This window comes from Eschrichtius robustus, chromosome 10 (genome assembly GCF_028021215.1).
Source record: "Eschrichtius robustus isolate mEscRob2 chromosome 10, mEscRob2.pri, whole genome shotgun sequence".
In the NCBI taxonomy this organism is placed as follows: domain Eukaryota; kingdom Metazoa; phylum Chordata; class Mammalia; order Artiodactyla; family Eschrichtiidae; genus Eschrichtius; species Eschrichtius robustus.
This window is the reverse complement of record NC_090833.1, coordinates 83,760,270-83,780,997: the sequence shown is the minus strand read 5'-3', so window position 1 is coordinate 83,780,997 and position 20,728 is coordinate 83,760,270. Positions and strand designations below refer to the sequence as shown.

At 40.4% G+C, this 20,728-nt stretch overlaps 1 protein-coding gene across 4 annotated transcripts in view; it reads right to left on the bottom strand.

Annotated features, from left to right (window-relative positions):
* NTRK2 (neurotrophic receptor tyrosine kinase 2) overlaps positions 1 to 20,728 on the bottom strand; it is a 366,665-nt gene that overhangs the window by 150,754 nt on the left and 195,183 nt on the right. For 3 of the 4 annotated variants that reach the window (XM_068552108.1, XM_068552106.1, XM_068552107.1), the window contains one exon: positions 14,927 to 15,115. In XM_068552108.1, coding sequence (XP_068408209.1) covers positions 14,927 to 15,115 — 189 coding nt within the window. Of the gene's footprint in view, positions 1 to 11,090; positions 11,120 to 14,926; positions 15,116 to 20,728 lie in introns of those variants that run through there. The other variant, XM_068552109.1, reaches the window with a different exon arrangement.

Here is a 20,728-nt window from a genome sequence, read left to right as displayed (position 1 = left end):
TTAAGAAAATATGAAGGACAGCTAATCATCAATATTGCATGCATGTCTGTATCTCCAATCTTGTTTTTTAAAAAAATTCTAGTTGAAAGTTGAACCTTGTTCTTCTGGGTTTCAGGTTTCAGTTTTCAAAGGGACTATTGCTATTGATGAAACCAGAAGGCACACTAATCAGGCCCAAAAAATGTACTAAATTTTCCTTAAATTTTTGCTTTCAACCAAGTGGCATGCCTAGGTTTTAATTTATGAGAGCAGGTTTTATTATACAAATAGGCAGACACTGTCTGGGGGACAAATTTGAAGCAGCTCTGATAGTTTTATTAATTTATTTGATTTACTTCTGGTTTCCCTTACCCAATCTTATTTATGTCAAAGTAAGTTGGAGCAGAATTCATTATGTAGTGAAATCCAATTTGAACACTTTTTATTGGGACATGGTGATTCAATCATTTCTCTCCTTAAATCCCATTATCTCTTCTCACATTATTTTGTACAGATCAAATCACATAAGATGAAACTCCAAAAGAAACTTAAGAACTTGCGGGCAGGAATGAAATAATATCTGAATGATTTCTTATACTATGAATACTAAGTTATACCACAGTTAACATTCTTATCATTGTGCATTCTAGTAGCATATTTCCTCTGAAGAAAATTAACTGAATTAGTGAACTTGACTTTCTTAAGTAAACTTTTGAAGCAATCGTAGTTTCTAATTGTTTTGATACAGAATCATCAGAAGCGCTGAGTCTAATCTGACCCCGTTTGGGCACCTTGACATTTTGTTTATTATATGGATTGCAAAATTTGCCAAATTCCTACTGACTTTCCTCTTCAAATTGTGGAGTTTAGGAATTCTCGAATTTTGGTAACTTTATAAAAAGTGTTTGTGAAAAAATATTTATTTACCTATTTCATTGTGTCAGGTATATTGTTAATACGTAGGGACTCCTCAAGTCATAAATGAATCTAGTTACCAAAGTCCATTTCCACGTTGATTATTTAGAAATGGGAGTCATTTTCTCATGGAGACATTGCAGTTATACTTAGAATGACAAGATTATCCCCTAAATACCTTTTAAACCCCTGTGCTACCATATCTTCCAAATCACAATTCGTATGCCTTAACCCATCATGAGTTAAATATTTCCATGTTTAGAGACCCCTAAGAGCTCTTTGCAGACCAGAGAGGGTAACCAAATTCAGCAATTCAAATGGAAACGTTGCCTAACTTCTGCTCCTAACAGAATCAGAGGAGAATTTAACTTATCAGCCACGTCAGATGCCTGGTGAAGTAGAGATGTATTTTTCTCCCAAAGCTACAGTACAATTACAAGCACAGCAAATACACTTATCCATTCATGTGTTCCTTCAGTTATTCACCACATGTTTATTATGCAATGTCCTGGGTACCGTTCTAGGAGCTGGAGATGCCAAAGCACTTGTTTGTCCATTGAACAGTCCATGGTTAGAAACTTACACAATTGTCAATAAGTATTTCCATCTGCGATTTTCAATATCATTCGATGACTACTGCCACTCAATTCCCGGGTAAGATGTGACTTCCTGATTATACACATTCATCATCCAACAAAGACATACGATTATACACGCTGAACCAAATCTGAACTTTCATCCTCATCCCCTCTATGCCACCCCATCTGGGAGTTTCTTTGTTAAAGATTTCACACAGTATTATTAGTCAGATATTTGTTTGATTTCATTTCATTAGGAAATTTTCCATATTGGCAAATGGTAGGTACAAGCAAAACACACACAATACTTATTCCAGGGTAAGCAAAAGACTCATCAAATTCTCTTTGGAAATATTTCAACTCTGCTTGTGTGAAGTCTGATCTTCTGTAGTCTCTCCAAGCCGCTCTCGGACTGCACCCTCACAAACACTAAAGAGCTGCCCAAGCTTTACAGCTTTGTACTGTTACAGGCATGGGTGTCTAGGGGGCCTAGAAATCTCCAATAAACAATAGTTTGATGTTAAACAAACAAACAAACAAACAAAAACCTCTGTAATAAATGTACTAAATAATAAAACAAAAACAAAACAAAACAAAAAAACAATAGTTTGATTGTAACCTTATTTGTTATGATGGCCTTTGAACGGCAACTGAATAATTCATACCCCGAACTCCGGTCTTTTCTAAGTTATTAAGGTAATTAAGAGAGTAAAACATTGGGTCAGAAAAGAATTTATTCATTTTGGCTAACCTCCCCATTTCTAATTCATCTGCACTCCTCATGCGCAGTGAGCCATTGCTATGTGATGTTTTGGGGGAGCACGTGTTACTCTACTTATTACAAGATTAACATGAAGTCACACTTACAATCTGTGGGTGTACATGCCCCTGTGACAAAGTAGGTACCTTAGAATATCAGCTCCCTGACCTTATGAAGCTCCTGATGCATGCTCTTCTCGTGGAAGAAATGCCACTTATCAAAGGCGATTCCTGTTTTTTAAAGACTCCTTAAAGGCTAAATATCTATAAGAATCTTGACACCTTTCGAGTAGGTAATTTGGAAACATGGACCTTTGCATGGAAAATGAAAAAAATGAGTCATAGAGGGTAAGCCAGAAAAGTGACTTGTCTGTCCTACAAGATGTTCACACATGGCTGGCATTGAAATTGGTTGTCTGTAGAATGGTTATCGAGAAGGCAGTATTAGCCTGTGTCCTCTTGGTCTCCCTGGAACAGGGTGACCCAGGCAGATGCTGTGGGTGCTTTAACCCTTGCAACACTGATTTACAAACCTCAGTAAATGTGTGCACTTCAACTGGCTCCTAAAACTCTTGGTACTCTTTGAATTCTGTCTTTGGAGAGATAGACATCAAGTTCACCTAGGAAAAGTGATGTGCTTATCTCAGAGGAGTGAAGGTGTCCAAGAAAGAGTCAGAGATCTATGATATAGGATTCTTTTCCTAGGGTTTTCTGAAATAAAGCAAAAAAGGCCAACATTTCAGAGTGGGTTGAGGTGGGGGAAGAGGGATTTTACATGATTTTAACCAGCAAAAAATAAAAATAAGAGTTTATTATTCATGATTATTTAGTATTTCTGGTAACGACTCCATTGAGAAGACCTCCCTACAGCCCCAGTGACCCCTGTGTCAACATTAGAGGCTGGGCCCGGGGTCAGCCTACTACTGGCTCCTTTCTCCCCAGCAATAAACCCACTCCCCACCATCTGGCACGACCCTGGCTGCATGTTTGAAGGTTAATATCCTCAGCCTACCTTGATAAGCCCACGTGAAAGGTACAACACCAACACTACAATTCCTCTTGCAGAGTTTCAAAATTGCTCCATGCTATTTTTGGAAAAGGTCAGCAGCCGCACTCAGCTGGAAAGAGCCCCAGACTTCAGGGAGGCCGACTGGGGACTGAACAGAAACTCCCCCACATTGGGGCTGTAATTTGGGTTCATTATTTTTCCTCTCAAGCTCTCCGAGCCTCAGTTTTCTCATCTATAAAACAGAGTAATAATATCTATCCTGCAGTGCTGACAGGGTTTCTTTTTTTTTTTTTAATGTGAAAATGCAACTCATAAGGCCTGGCACATAAAAGGCATTTGATATTGGTTGTTTAAAATAATCAAAACTGCACACATTACAAAAGGGGCTCATGACATTAAGGAACAGGCTAAGTGAAAATGGAGTATTTTAAATCTCAAAGAGTATATATCTCTAACTTAGCAAATCTAACACTACAACTCTAAATGTGGGGAAATGAAGCAATATCTAATATATTTTTTAATTTCACTTATATTTTAAAATTTTACCCAATTTTTCCCTAGATTAATTCTCAAATTTGCTAAGAAGATCCCTAGACCCTCCTATCCTTTCTGCCTGTTTAAAAGAATCTCTCTCGCTCTCTCTTTTCTTGTCTTTCTTTCTTTTTTTTTTTTTTTTGTTGTGGCAGTCTTGTTCATTTCCTCACTCTGGAGAGTCACATACAAAAACAAGGCCGTCAGAAGATGAGAGTGACTGTCTATGCAGATACTTCAGCAGATAGCACAGGATGGTTAGTGCCGGGGATGCTGAGGCTGGCTGAGCAAAAGGGAGTCAGAGAAATGTATCTCCAGGGACAGATGGGATGGAGGGAGGAAGGACAATTAGGCCAGGAATACAGGAAAGGAGAGAAGACCGAAAGCTAATCAACCCAGCAGCTAATGTATACAAAACAGAGCTTTGCAAAGGCCAGAGGTTTACACAAGATCCTGGTCAAAAGGAGCCTGAGTCCAGGGCCAAGCTAGGGTGAGGGGAGTGAGATTCTTGCCTTGTGCACAAAATTTAAGGGAGCACCACAAATTCAGTAATCGACATGAATAATGTTTTATTTTTTCCCTTTATTTTTTTAAATTATTTGTTTATTGAGGTATAGTTGATGCACAATATCATATAAGTTTCAGGTGTACAATATAGTGACTCACAATTTTTAAAGATTATATTCCATTTATAGTTAATATAAAATATCACATTATGAATAATGTTTTAATGTAATATTAAAAAAAAATTAACAAAAACATCTATGAAGAAAAAAACTTGAAATTTCAAATCATGACAGTATTTGACCTTGAATTTGTAGCACTCACCTCACCCTAATCCCCACCTTCTCAATCCTGTCTTAATTAAAATTTTTCTTCATAGATTTCTTTCATCAATTTTTGGCTTTTAAAATATTGCATTGAAATGTGATTTATCTTGATGGCTGAGTTTGTTGGTGCCCCTTTAAATTCTGCACTTTAATTAAGGGCTTCCCCACATTACCCTAATCATGGCCCTGCTGGGTGCAGAGGGGGCTGCTTGGGAGCTAAATGGGAATCAGTGGGACAACTTCTAGGAGGCTGTCTGTAGTGCTTTTAGGAATCCCAACACTGAATTATATTCTCAAGTTTATGTAAAAATAATTATTAGCAGGTGATAAAAAGTAGGCAACGGAGACCATTAATCTGACACTCTTGTCTTTATTGGTGTACGAGTTTGGTTCTGACTGATCAACTACATCACAAATTCCAATACAACAGATCTCATTTCCATCAGTGTCTCTGTATAATAAAGATTTCCAAGCTCCATTATCATTTATACATATGTGTGGACAAGCCCTGGAGGTTCTGAACATAGTAAAAGAATGCAGGTCATGTTTCAGGTCTACTCTCTTCAAACATAAGAGAGGGAAATAAAGTTAAGCAACACGTAGCAATCAACAGAGACCCCTCCGTCTCCCACCTCTGCAGATCGCAGTGCAGCATCAGAGGGCAGAGCTGCTGAGACCAGCACAGCAAAGCAGCAGGCAGGTGCCCAGCAAGCAGTAAGGGGCTCATTGCTTGTCACGGGGAAGCACGGAGACCTCCGAGAGAGGACCACGCTAACACCCAGACTGGGTGCCCGTTAGCAGAAGGATCTCCTTGGGGAATGTCATCCATACCAATCCACACAAGCCCCCTCTTTCCAAAAGTGGGCAGAAGGTGTGAAGACCATATGGATTCACCCCCAACCCCACAACCCCCTCCCATAGCTTGGCCCCCACGCAGAAGCTTGGCCCTCGAAAACACAGATCTCTTCTACAAGAACAAAAGAAGGCCCTGGGTTGTTAACACCAAGGACTGTACCCATGCATCAGCCATTAGACCCCATTCTGGCTAAGATCCACTTTAATTTAAAACTTGGGATGCAATGCGCAGGAAACAGCAGAGAGTATACACAAGCCCAGAGGAGACGCATGACTCAGGAAGTGAGTGATAAGGTCATTCCCTTTGCTACTTGGTCGTTGTCTTCCTCCTCAAAGCTCAGGAGTTCAGGAATCTAAGGCAGAGCTCCCCATCACCAAAATGTTACTAAGAAAATGAGAGTTTTCCTCTTCCAAAACCAAAGTTGATAAAGGTCTAGGTAGGGCTCAAGGAAAACTAAAACCTTATATGTACACAAAGGTATGTTAGTCAAAACAAAGGCTCTTAAGAGGGAGAGAAATATCCTAAAAGTGACAGCACTTGGGAAAGAAGAAAATGGTCTTCTCAAAATAAGGCTTAAACAGTGATACAGAATCATAACTGCTTCGCTGGATATCAGGAAATGGCATTAATGGAACTAGGAACTAGGATGAAATGTCATCATTAGCATCATGGTTCCTGAACCCTAATATATAGAGAAAAGGAGGGAGGATGACAGAATGGGATAGGCAAAAAAAAAAAGTAAGACTATGTCCCTGGGTAACCAGTTAGCTTCTCTCTGTTCATTAGCAACTCACTCGTAAAAGCAAGCTCACTTGTAAAAGCAAACTCCTTTCAGGAGCAAGGGTGGGGATCAGTAGTGGGTATGAGAGTATAAAGGGATCTGAAAATCCATCATTCTTTCAGGAAAATATGTGAGGTGGCTACTCAGTGGTGTCATCTCTGCCTATTTTATAAGCAGATATATCATGTAATCTCCTCTAATGAAAGCATTCCATAACATGGAGACTAGCTCTTTTGATATAATTAGATAGTGTGGGATGGTATCCTGTCCCCTCTATATCAACCACTTATTGGAACATTAGGAATATGGCACTTAGTCTAAATGCCATCATTATCTCATAATGACCTGGGTTCTACGTTAATGCACCCAGAAGGTCAATGGCATCGTTAAATAAATGTGCTAAATAATAGCAACAGGGTAAAAAGAATGTTGATGTCTACCCATACTCATAGCGTATATAGTAACTGATAAGTATAATAGAGAAACTAGGCATTAGATTATTGTTTCCTTTCTAGAGTTCTTCCCACCCCCTTTGGTTCAAAGTCGCACAAATCTAATCTCTTACAAATCATAGGAAAATATGTGTTCTGAACTCATTTTTAGAACCTATCAACTTTAATATTACTGCGCAAAATGCCATCTCTGAAATACTCCTGTATGTCATACTATTGATAGAAGTCCCCTGGCCGGAACCCCAGCTTAGGCCTCGATGCCTGAGACATGAGAAGAGGAAGCATTTCATGAGGGGAAGACTGGAGAATATTAGGCTACTGACTCCATCAAGTTTAGGTGAGGCTGAATGATTAAGGGGAGATTCCAATTCATCAGAGGTCTTGGCACAGCCGAGGAATCCTGGGTGGAAGAAAAGGCATCTCTAAATAGTGAGAACCATATCAGATGTAAGCAGACTGGCCCTGTCAGATCCAGCACACTTGGCTCTCTGAAAGGAGCTACCCAGCTGGGGTGAAGAACTGGGGGCAAAAACTGATCATCTGCTCCAGCTGAGCAGACAACTACATTTGGAGTCATCCAGAGAGCTGACCCTAAACTGGAGCGCTCAGCCTGCCTTGGCAGATCCGGGACCCTTTTGCTCCCTGAGTCCTCCGGGCCCGTAACACAAGGCTTGTCTCCTCTGTGACACTCACCCTGGAAAAGCTAAGCTCCTCTGGATTCACGATCCCTCGAAACCCGACCTGCCATGGCCAGCCCAGCCCAGCTCTGTCTTAATCCCTATGCATCACCAAGCAAATATAAAATCTGACACTGACAATAATATACCCAGAGAGCCTCCTATGGACCTTCCAACACAATTCACCCAAGACAAACCTTTACTATAGAAATATGAACAAAGCCCAGTACAAATAAAGGCCAGGGTACAAGTGGTTAGACTTTATATCACAGGAGGTTAAAAGGACACTCACAAGACGAGGAAGTTGGATATCCAAATGATATTATCAGCAGTTATCTCTGTTGGAATTACAGACGACTTTTTATTTCATCTTTGTTTCTTATGTTTTCCAAATTTCCAACTACAACCTATATTATTTATTTTAAAGAATCGCATTTTAGGGTACCTGCAGGCATTTTGAGTAAGGAGGACTTAATTCTGTCTTACTAGCAGAAATCATCAGAGCTATACCAACTAGGGTGACCAATCCATTATCATTTGCCCAGGACTGCCCCAGTTTTAAAACTGAAAGTTTTGCATCCTAAGAACCTCCCCAGCCCTGCGGGTGGAGGGGAGGTCACTGTGATACTGACATGTCCTTCTTCTTTGAGCCACAAATGCCGCCTTCTAATTTTTCCCTCCCTGAGGGAGCCCAAGCATTCAGAAACACACAGCATCTTCTCAGCCAAAGGGAGCCGGCTCAGACAGAGGGCAGCGTGGACTCAGGAACCCTTTGGGCTGCTGTCTCCATCTCAGGAAGCATCTTTCCTCCTAGAGCCTGAGCTCAAGGGGTGAGACTGCCTTTGTGCTTGGTTATCAGGTTGAACTAAGTAGATCTCTCTCCAATTCTTTCCTGTCCATGGTGTGGAGCAAATTCATCTTACATGCCTTTCAAGAGAAGTAACAACTACCAAGAAAAAAAGCAAACAAATAAACAAGTACAACATCGTGAATGAAAGGCAGCATGGCTGAACTTCATAAGGGGAGCTGGCATAATGATTAATCTGAGAAGATCCCAACCATGGTGGCTCACCCTCTCTGGCTGGCAGAATTAGCAAAGGCAGAGAAAACTTCACAAGGAGAAAACCTGCACTCTGTTACATTAGCTGCCATGAAGAATTGAACTGTGAGTGAGCATTGCATCCAAGAAAAACTCCCATTCTTTCATTTCTCCTTAACCACAGGGAGCACTCAGTGTTCAAAGCATCTGGGTAGCAGGAGCTGCTTAGCAACATAAGAGGTTCCTCTGCATATGTGTTTGCTGAGCTGGTCCTGGTCCCCAGTCTGCTGGCACATGCCAGAGTGACCAACCAGATACCAAAATGGGGGTGCATTTGATAAATTCATCATGCTGGTATCCACTCTCCAGTTGGGCTGGGCGTTGGGAAATACCCAGAAGAAATGCAGTAGCATCCTGCATCTGCCTGCATGCTTCCAGCACATCACTGATGATTTGGTGAAACTGGACTGAACTGTCTGATGTGTGAGGGGTGCATAATTCCCTCTTGGTTGGCTGATGATGTGGAAGTAAAATCAGAATATCATTGTGAGTGTCACCCTGACCTAAATCCATAATTGTTTTTCTCTTTTAGTCATTAGATGTAAGATGGGCTGTTTTCTCTAAGAGGTCTAGATACCCTGTAACTGGGTGGTATTTCTTTTTTGATAACAAGTAATATCACCCAGCGGTCAAATGCTAATAGAATGATGTCGCTTATTTTACTTAGTTGTAAATGTGCTTGAAACTGGTTTCCTAACAAATCTCCTTCTCAATAGAGTTTGTAACATGGCTTACGTTTTACATGTAATTGTGCAGCATGTATTCATTTCCTTTCTTTGAGGGAACTCAAGTTGCTTTTTTTAAGCATAATTTGATAGCTTCTTACCATCTCCTCTGGAGTTGAAAGGAGAATATAGTATCAAGCTGTTATAGCTGGCAATGGGGAACTATGGCACCAAGAGACAGAATTGGATTAGAACCTACAGCGGCTGAGCAATGTGCCATGAAGACCCCCATGAAACGAGTCGTCAGCCCACTGTGCCATAAACGAAGCAATTTCTAAGGATCCTAAAATAACTGCATTCTCTCGCCCCTAACACTCATGCTGGGCAAAATAGACTTAGGTTATTTTTAAAGTGCAGGCCATGGCCTTCAAAGGGATATAAACAGTTCCCAAAGCAATTATTGTTTGGCCAATTAAATACTTAGAAGAAAACATACTTTTGAAAGACAAAGTTAGTAGGCAAAGGACCTAGGAAAGTGCTATAGCAATTGTTTCTGTCTGTTTTTACTTCCATCAAATGGACCATCAAAATGGACCATGGACACAGATTGCACTGAAGTTCGAAGATAACCTCCAATAACTCTCATCCCTTGATCTAACGAGCTCCTGAGGTCTTGGATATGATTCAGAATTTTTGCTCATGTGTACTCAAAGTAATGTTACAAACATGTTCAAAACCTCTGCAGTTCTGTGAAAAATACCACTTCCATTCCCTCCCTTGGTTGGTAACACAATGACAGGGTGGGTATGGCAGTTAAGGGGAGCAAGAGGGGTGTCCTATGTGATCTTTTCAACTACTGTTAAAACACTCCCTCCTTTTATTATATTTTATCTCCTTAGTCTTAGCTGGTCTATGAATCTGTGCTTATCTACGTAGTTGCCTAATAAGCATGTAACCAGTGGGAAAACACACCCACAAACATATATACACACGTGAACTATAACACTTGAAGTATGGCACACGCTGCAGGAAATCAATAAACATCCATTTCATTGGAAATGGAATTAAAGTGGAAAAAAGTCAGAATTCCTTATCTGCATCTGCCACAGAGAGTTACTAGCCCTAGACACACATAGAGGGCATGCGCTGTAAGAACAAACACATACAGTATGTATTTCAAGACAATTCTCATTTAATTTAGGCCCTCCGCCTAGGACCCTAGCTAATTTACAAGGCTGCTCTAGGAAAGACACAATTCTAGGGATGACAATAAGTCTATGGGATTTGCTTTTCCTGCAGGGGAAGCTATAACGCATTCCCACCCTTCAAGAGAACCCAAGATTGATGATTCGGGGGTTTTGCTGGTTAGAGTGTTTTTTTTTTTTTTTTTTTTTTTTCTTTCTTTCTTTCTTTCTTTCTTTCTTTCTTTCTTTCTTTCTTTCTTTCTTTCTTTCTTTCTTTCTTTCTTTCTTTCTTTTTTTCCAGCTCAGAAGGTGTGTTTCCATTGTACCCTGTCAAAAATGTTCTTAGCAGTCAAGGAGAGGATAGCAGCACAGCTGCCCTTGAGCCGGGTTGGTCAGTCCTACTGGGAAAACACCCCGTGCGGACAGATGATGTGGTTTTCAGACACGTCTACACAGACTAGTTGAATTAAAGACCAACTCCAGCCTTGATGTTGCTGAGCTCCTCAGCTCCATCTTGCCATCCTGATTGATCGAGGAGATGGGTCTATAGTTAGAGTGGCATAGCACTTTGAGGGTTTAGTCATTAGAGCACACTGCTTTCTCTTGGGAAGGCAACTTCTTGCTTGGCTAGGTTTTGGAAGCTAAGGAGTGACGTCAAGATGTTGTCTGGCCAGAATTTGCAGATAACCATAGAACTCTTCTCCTCCATCAGGCATGGATTTAGCCTCCTTTAGTTCCTGCAGTGACACAGGAGCCTCCAAATACCAAATTATTATCAGGCGGTCTTGGGGGAACCTCTGGGCCCTGCAATAAAGTAGACAGACTTGCTATTGGAAAGTGCTCAGGAGCAATTCAGCCCTGTTCAGATTGTTCTAAAATCCTGCAAACAACCTCTGGACTTTGTAAATGAAAACCTCACATAGCTCCTGAGAGTGAAAAATTACTTAGGGGAATAAAATTTGTCATCATCCTTCACTCAAATGATCTTACACATCATTTAAAGAAATATGGTTTAATCATGATTTTTTGTTTGTTTGTTGTTCTGTTTTTAGAGCAAAGCTACACAAGCAGGGAGGCTGTATTACTTTTGGACAAGCCATTTCTGAGCATTGTCTGTAAAATAAGGTGTATGTATTCATTGATCTTTAAGGTCACAAACAGTTGGTGGATTGTGGACCAAATCTGACTCTGCTGATGTATTTTGTTGGTTCCACCCAGCGTTTTAAATCTTGGAGAATTCACATAAAATATAAAATGCCTGCTCTCTCTGGAAAAATTGGAGTATCTGGTAATACCAAGCCCACACGCCATCATGATCTTCACTATACCATATCATCTTTCTGATCTAGCCTGTTTCTCATACTGACCTGCCTGATCCTTGTCAGGGTTTAGGATCCTTGCTCTAAGCTATCCTATCATAGTGCACTGTGATTATACGATGAAGTCTTTCACCACTGGCCTCCCCAAGGAGACTCCCTGAGGGCAAGGAACATGCCATCATTATGACCAAATTTCCAATTCTTAGTATTGTAGGAATATTGTGGGTAGTCAATAAATATGTAATGAATTGAACTTCACCTTATACACTAGATTCTTACAATTCAGTGAAATAAGCTGGGATCACTGTTTGTAAGAGCACACATATAAAGCCAACATCTTTGAATAGCAGGCAGCTTTAGGAAAGAGAAGTAAAAGTGCTGGTTTGTGACCCAAGCCTCTGATGGATCCAGAGCTTGGTGGTATACTGTCTATGTGATATTTTGCTTTAAGCACATGGGAAAAATTCCATACTTTTTCTGAGAGCTTCTTAAATTTGTTTTTCAGATGTAACCTGTCCAACTTCTTGGAGGAGCCATTCTTTAGAGATTGGTTGTAAAAATACTTGATGGGAATAACTTAACTGAAAGCTAAGCTCCCAAAATATCATGGGTCTATAGCAACAGATCCCTCTGTACATCAGATCTATGCATTTTGAAATACTTAAATTTCTGAATGACTACAATTAGGATGCTTCAAAGAAAGGATTTTTTGTTAAAGGCTTATTTCTGCTAAATTTGCTATCTAAATCTATTTAAACTGGCTAACATGTTGTTAAAAATACATCTAACAAACAAAGTCTACGTAGGCAAATTTAATAGGAAAGGACCCAATGTAAAAGGCTCAATGTAAAAGGTCCTCTATACTTGTTACAAGTCTGTTAGTAATTAATATTTCAGCAATATATAGCCATATCTGGTCAACATCTGGCCAACATCAAAGGCACATCATGTCCCATGCTATGAAGAAGTAGTTCAACAAGTATAGTTTCTGCTCTCTAGGAGCTTACAATCTAACCTAATCAAGACTAGAGAAACATACACCAGAGTGGTCATACTCAGGACTTCACAAAAGGCAACAGATACATTGAAGATAAAGGTAAAAAGTATGGGGTAAAGGACGACATTTAAGAAAGTGTAGAGGGAATGAGAGAAGTAAATTGCTTCTTTATTCCCATTTCTTTGAAAAAGGATTTATGGAAGATGTGTTATTTTAAGTGTTCTTAAAATCATGAAAGAGCATATGGCTTGATGCTTGGAAGAAAGAAAATTTCTTCTGATATAAGATACTAAGTGATTGAGAACACTGAGCCAGTAAGGACTGCTGAGTGAAGGACCCAACAAGACTTTATAAGGAACAACCAAACAATCAATGGTCTGGCGCCCTCTGGTAGAGGGCAGAAGCTGAGGGGAAGCTGCAGGTCTCCTCAACTCTCTTCCAACTCTTCCTAAGTGGGAGTGACTGAGCCACAAAACCAAGACTCTTCCAAAATTACCAAAATGTCTAATCCAAAACCTTTGTAAAAACCTCTATGAACTCTAGATTAAGGAAATGACCTTTGGAAATTTTCTTGTGGAATTTCTAAGGGAAGAAAGCACTTCTAGAAAGAACCACAGACTCAGAAGCCATCTAGCTCACTTGATTCTATAGGCTCTCATTTGTTTGCTTTCTTGCTCATTGGTTCATTTTCTCTTATTGGACTTGTTAGGCTAATGCTATCTACTTGATTATGCAGCTTTATCTTTCCTCCATTGACAAAGTATAGCAAATTTTTGAGTACAGGTTGATTTTAGTCAACTTCAATTTTAATGCAGTCTCAGGTTAACTAAAGTACATCATACAGCCTGGTGCTGGTGGTGGTGACAGGGGTGTCAAAGTACTCTGTTCCTAGGGAGAACAATCAAAATGATGACAGAGTCTCTCATTACACTATCTTGCTTTGCTTTATTCAGTATTTGACTGTTACACATGCAGGGCATTTCAGGAACCATTGGAGGATGCTTATCTCAACAAAGAATGCACATTTTAAGCAAACCTCCACACATCATGTTCACACCATAATAATAATATTAGAATTAATAATACTTTGATTTCAAAGAATACCTTTTATTTCAAGGAGCTCAATATTCTTCATATATGCTATTCTATTTATCTTGTCATATTACATATTCAACTGAAAGCTATGTTGAGGTTCAGTCTCACACATTACAAGACTGTAATACTGTTCACCCTAATGATTAAATTCAAATCCATTGTTAAACATACCTCAGGATAAATTCGAATGAATAGGAGGAAATTACAGATGTTTCTTTATATTTGAAAAGATACTCACTGTTAAGTCCCCTTATCCATGAGCATTCTCAGTGAAAAATCAGTCCCCAACATCTAACCTTGAAATAGTCCTACCTTACCTGAGACAGGGCAGGAGAACAGTATTTAAGATGGGGCAAGAACATGCAGATAGACAAAAGGTATCCACTTGTCAGTGCCAGAGAACCCCCGGGACCTTAGCCACCTGATATTCTAGCCCTCATGGCCCCTTATTCATGTGTAAGGGAAGGCCTGGAGTTCCAGTGGCATAAGCCTGTTTGTCTACTGTGACTTTATTTCTTGTCCTTCAGGCTGTGTTCCAGTCTCTATATTTGAGCACTGGCTCAGAAGATAGGATAAGAGAAAGATTCCAAGTTTCCCCACAGAGGCTAGTGGGTTAATTTGGTTCTAAGAAATGTAACTCAGTGTACTTAACAGGCAGACCATCTGTTGTGATGTCCCTTTGCTATTGTGACATCACAACAAGCCTCATGCTGGGAACTAGGACTGAACAAAGAAAACAGAACTACCTAAATTGATACCACGTGTGTGCAACACAGAGCATTCCTGACTACCATTAGTGTATATTTTAAGGACTTTCAATAAACCAAATTTAAATCCCACCAATTGCTTATCTTCTATAACTGATGTATGTGCATTCTAATGACACTTCTGGTTTCTGTCTATCTTTTTCAAGATAAGCATGCCTTGATTCCAACTTCATGTTGACAAATGGTTTTGGAAAATGGATCTCAAGAGAAGTCAGTATCTGCCCACAGTTCCAATCCCAGCAGGAGACACACCCTGAGAACTCCATAATCAACAAACTAAATGATCTATTCCTTGGGCTCAAAGCCCCAAGAATCCTCAGACATTTCACACTGTACCCTCCCCTCAGTCATCCTCATCAGGGACTCTGATAAACATGCTGCTTGATACAGCTATGCAGCAAATGGGCCAATAAGTATAAACAGATGTACTTACATGTGTCTGGCTTGAGCTGACTATTGGTGATGCCAAAGTACTGGGGATTTTCAATGACAGGAATCTTGGTCATTCCAATAATGACAGCATCAGGGCCACCCTCTGAAGACGATGGGGTGTTACTCCCATTGGAGATGTGATGGAGTGGGCTGGCAGAGTCATCATCATTGCTGATAACTGAGGCTGGGCCTGGAGTTGGAAAAATACATATTCTCCTGTAATTTTTCATGGTTTTGTTGAGCTATAATTCACATACCTAAAATTCACCCATTTAAAGTGTACAATTCAGTGGGTTTTAGCATATTCAAAGAGTTGTGAAACCATCACTACAATCTAATTTTAGGAGATTTTTATCATCTCAATTAGCAGTCGCTTCCCATTCTCCCCACTTCCAGCCCTGGGGATCCACAAATTTACTTTTTATCTCTATGGATTTACCTATTTTGGACATTTCATATCAATGGGATCACATAATATGTGATCTTTTGTGCTTCTTTCACTTAGCCTAACGTTTTTAAGGTTGATTCACGTTGTAGCATGCGTCATTATTTTATTCCTTTTTATTACCAAATGATATTCCATTGCATGGATACACACCATTTTGTTGATCCATTCATCAATTGATAGAAATTTGGGTTGTTTAAAATTTTTGGCTATTATGAATAATGTAGCTATGTGCATTCGTGTACAAGTTTTTGTGTGGATATATGTTTTCATTTTTCTTGGGTGGAATTGCTGGTCATACAGTAGCTTTACGGTTAACATTTTCAGGAACTGCCAAGCTGTTTTCCAAAGTGGCTGCACTACATATTTTATATCCCCAACAGCAGTGTGTGAGGGTTCCAATTTCTTTACTTCCTTCTCCTGTAATTCAATATGCAGCTTTCCTCTCTGTTCTCTGAACATCTTTAGAACACTCTCTCATTGAAACACCCAGCATGAATCTAGGATTCCTGTTTTACAGTGTACTGAAAGACATCCTAGAAGTTCAAAGATCTGATCCTTTCACCACTCTTTGGACAAGTCACTTACCTTTTTTGTACCTCTACATCTGCTTACGTGTGTAAAATATGCAAAATAGTATCTGCTTGTTACTTTCTGAGACTGGAATGAAACTACTGATATGAAAATGTGCTTCATGAGTATGAATTACTACGAAGTGTTACTAAAGAAACTTACAAATAACTGGTTGACTAGAATTGCATTGGACTGTCCTATTACTATGCTCCAATTTCTGTATATTCTCTCAGCAGCGGCACCACTTTTGCATACAAAATACTTTCACAGCAATAATGGATCAATCCCATGGCAAAGTTCCCTGTTTTGCCTTTAGCCATAACATTATTTGTAGTGTCATTACATGGATGTCTTTATACTAAAGCAATAACCATAGCATTTTTCATACCAGATTTAAACTTTCCAGTCCAGAGTCTCAGAACGTATATACCCATAAATACAGTCTACTGTATCTTATCTAAACAATTCAACCATTGACCCATAATGTTTGCAACCAAAAATACATTCACAAAGATAAAGGTCTACATTCATTGAAAACTTGCAAACAATTAAGATCTCAGTGGCTTTTGACAGACACGCCCTACAGGAAAAGTAGACAAAGCCCCCTAGTATAGTACACAGGATTCTACAGTATCCTGAATAGGTGCAGGGTCTTACAGAAGGCTCTCACTGGCCAGGGCTACTACAATAAGCTAAGAGGAAGACAGGAAGAAAAGGATATGGAAGAAAGACAAAGGGAAGGCAATGAGAAGGCAAAATCCAATGTGCAGTGAAGACAAATGTGTACTGGGGAAATGAAAGCCTTAATCACTATTTCCTGAACAAGACCATGTGTGTTTGTCCAACCCCCCAGGATGTTTCAGCACCTCCAGCCAACCTCTACCTCTTCCTCACATTTTACTTTTTCTGTAAGAAGCACAGCAATAGAAACAAAAGTTGTTGTATCATACTTTTTTGAATTCCCTATGAACTATCACGGTAATCCATCCCCCAACCTCCAAGATCCATTTTCCCTCTTATATGGGGATTATCACAGTTTGTAGGGATAACGACATTCCCCAGCTAGCTGAATCTTAAACTATGCAGGAGGCAGCCAACTGCTATTATAGGTAATTTTTAAAAGCACTCTCTCAAGGGGATGTGTATTTAAGTTGCTTTTAGTGATACACTCTGGCTTAATTCTGCAAGCAAGTCCTCACACAGCCAATTTAGAAGCCACAGAACACTCAAAGCAAAGGCAAGCTTACCAGTTGTATTCGTCCTAAGCCTAGCTCACCAGTGTTAGTAAACTGTGGAAATTCTGCCAAGAATAGCTACACAGACAAGTTCTTTCTAATATCCTTAACCATCCTTGTTTTATGATTTGCTTCTTGACAGGCCCCAGTCACCCAGAGCTTAAACCCAGAGGTGGAAAATGGAATGTGTTATGCTAAGCTTTCTGCATCATGTCAATAAAACCTTCCCATCATGGGCTCCCTTGCTCCAGTCCCGGTGCAGCTGTCCCCTCCTTCGAGGTTACCAAAGCACGCTACCGTCCGAGCTCCCCGGGGAGGGTGCAGTAGAGGCCACACATTTCTCAACAGATTCCAGGCTGCACATTTACCCCCAGAAATGCAAGAGTTGTCATGTTCAAACACTCCACATGCTGTCAGAAGGCCAGCGATATTTGCTTCTGGATTCCCTGCAACAATTTGAAACGCACTGATCCCAGTTGCTTTTCCTCTGATTCCCTTTTGGCCCAGGACAGGCTATCCACATTCCCGTAGCATTCAATCATTTTGGAGGAGGATGATACTTAGAAGACAATGTTGAAATTCCTCCAGGAATTCGGGCTCTGAAGCATCTGCCATGTACACAGTGGAGCCTTACTTAAAGAGTTCAACCAAGGGACTTGCTCTTTGCTTCTCCATCACCAGAGGACACCCTTTCCTTCCTGTGGCCTCGCTGAGTAAAACCCCCAACTCTGAGGTAACAGATTCCAAGGGGAGAGGTTCTCTGTCTGGGGGGAAATGTTTTAAGCGCAGAAGTGGTATAAAGCACCAGAGGTAATCTTTCAAAAGCTTTTTCACTTTGCCAGAAGGTCACTGTTGACAAATCTGAGCAACATATAAACCTCAACAATTTATCAAGTGGAATGTTAATTCAAGTGCTGTTTTCTTCATTATTGATGTTCCAAATCCTGGAAGATTGATACAGCTGGCAAGGTTGCAGAGATTCAGCCATTTTTCTATGAACATTTTGATCAAATGGAGCACAGCAAAGCTGCAAAGGGGGAAAGCTCTCAGCGGGGAAGATGAATGTCTATATAATTTGACAGCAGCCTGTCTGTGCATATCATGGATGTCTCGTTATGTGTCTGTGCACGTGGGGAAAACACCCCAAAAAGACAGACAGAAGAAGAGTCAGGGGCACATCACAGCAGGTGAGAAATTCATAGGAGGACTTGAAAAAATGTCTTATAATATTAACAAAAAGTTTTAAATTGCTGGGTATGTGCAGCTTGCTGAGTTTGGGGTAGATAGTTCTAATTACTGAGCTGACAAATAGGAGCTATGCCTGGAAACATTTTTAGCCCATTTTTATTTTAATACGTCTCACATGCAAAGAGGCATTTTTCTTTTACCAGAGCTGCTCAGTAACATATCCTGCATAAATGACTTTACAGACATTTTTAAGCCTGATTGAGACTTTTTTCCCTGATAAGAATTGATGTAGGTCATCTGGAGAAGGAGTTTCCTTCTCTCAAGACCAACATGCCTTCAAGGAGAGAGACAGATTATTGTTCTTAAATAGCTGTATTAACCATGTCTTTTATTTTCTGTATTCTGATGCTTCAACATCTGAGGCTTTGGTGACAGAGGAGGGACTGCCAATTCCTAGAGATAATAAAGTACTTGCCTACGAGAGTACGTTTCATACACAAACTGAACAATCTACAGTCTACGCCCCCAACCGCATTACTTACTAGGCTCTCACACTCCAGGCTGCTATCCACCTGCCCCATCACCCCAGAGCCAGGTATAAGACAACTGGGGACTGTCCCTACATCCCAGAGCCCACTGACCTTACTCAACCCAGCCAGTCCTAAACCTGCTTACCCTGCCTCGCCCATTCCTTTCTGCAGAAACCACAATAGAGGTTCTTGTCTATGTTTTCCCCTTACTCCCTCTGCCTCCTGATGGACCCTGTGCCCCCTTCAGCACCATGGTCCCCACTGTGGCATGGCCTGCCCTCTTCTCTTGGGATCTGTGAGTAACAAACGATATTTTCAGTGGCAGTCATCTCCAGACCTGTGACCTTCCCACAGCTGAATAATCATAAAACCTACATTTTAAAGCAGCATCACTTCTGATGAACTGTAGCTGAAAGAACAATTCTGGAGAATTCTCTCTGCTGTAGCCTAAAAGGGTGAAGCCCAGTTTTTGAAGCTTTCCAGGAACAAGTGCCTCTCTGCAGAGCAAAATGGCCTGGAAAACATGTACATGGCTGTACCATGTAAAATGCCAATAAGTATCGTTAACTATTAGTTTTATTTTTAAAGGGGAGATAAAGAGTAAGAGTATGGTGTATACATTTTCAAAGGGTCTATATAATCCATAAAATTTATTTTCTTTGTAAGGACATAAGACATATGTGATAGGTACATCTCTTAGGAGAGAGATGGTGGGGGGAAACCATGGAGGTGGGTAAGAGAGACATTGTTTAATATTTACATTTCTGTACTGTTAATTTTTGAAAAATCTTATGCATGTATAATTTTTCTCTATGTTAACAAACACTCTCTGGGTACAGGGATAAATGGTGTTTTTGTTTGTTTGTTTTATTCTTTATTCTTTTCTGTTTTAAAAAAATAAAGATTACTTCAAAAAAATTTAAAACAAAAACAAAAACAATAACAAAGCAAAACATTTACATGGTTGCACCGATTTGCTGTTTAGTGGAAGGAAAACCCCATCTCACGGCGCTATTGTGAGAGAGCTTGTCACTCAACTTCCCTCTTCACCGCCACACACAGAGTGAGCACAAAGCCTTGGAACAGGGTGCCTTCAAGATTGCATGGACAATCTCTCTGCTATCTTGGCAAAGTGCCTATGATCAGCTGGATCTGAAATTTGCCCCTGGGGAGTCACAGACAAGTCCTGAGCTGGTGGAGCTTAATGTTCCAACTTTGCCACACTCCACTTTCTCTTTGCTGGTTAAGAGCTTTAGTCTTGGAATTCCTAGGGCTAGCTAAGGGTCAGGGTGACTTTCCCCCTTCAGGCCCTCTCTGGCTCAGTTTCTGCCACCTCTGGGTTCAGCCCGTGTGACATTTTGGATCACTGGACCAACACTGAGAAAGGCTGTCCAATAGGAAAGGTCTGCTATCGGGCTCAAAAAGAGAAAGGAAACAGGCTTCCGTGTATGGATGGGATGGACACGTATGGGGTGGATGACTCAGAACTGGAAGGCTCCAGGACCCTGGTACACTTCCCCTATTTTACAATTTTCCCTATAGCCAACCTTGCTACCAAAATAAATACTAACCAACAGATACTAAAGATGGGGCCAGATCTTGGAAATACACAGGCAAGATGTAAAGACAGTTTGTGTTTTCATGCCTTCTAAGCAATTCCTGTTCATTGTTTCTGTACCCATAGAAAATACTGAACAAATTGGAGGTCCCGGGAGATCACACCTGATTCCAGTCCTAGTGATGAGTTACATTATCTGCACTCATTTCATAGCTACAAACTCTGCTTTTCAATTACCAGCACATAGTCTGAATGCAAGGAACAGAATGCAATC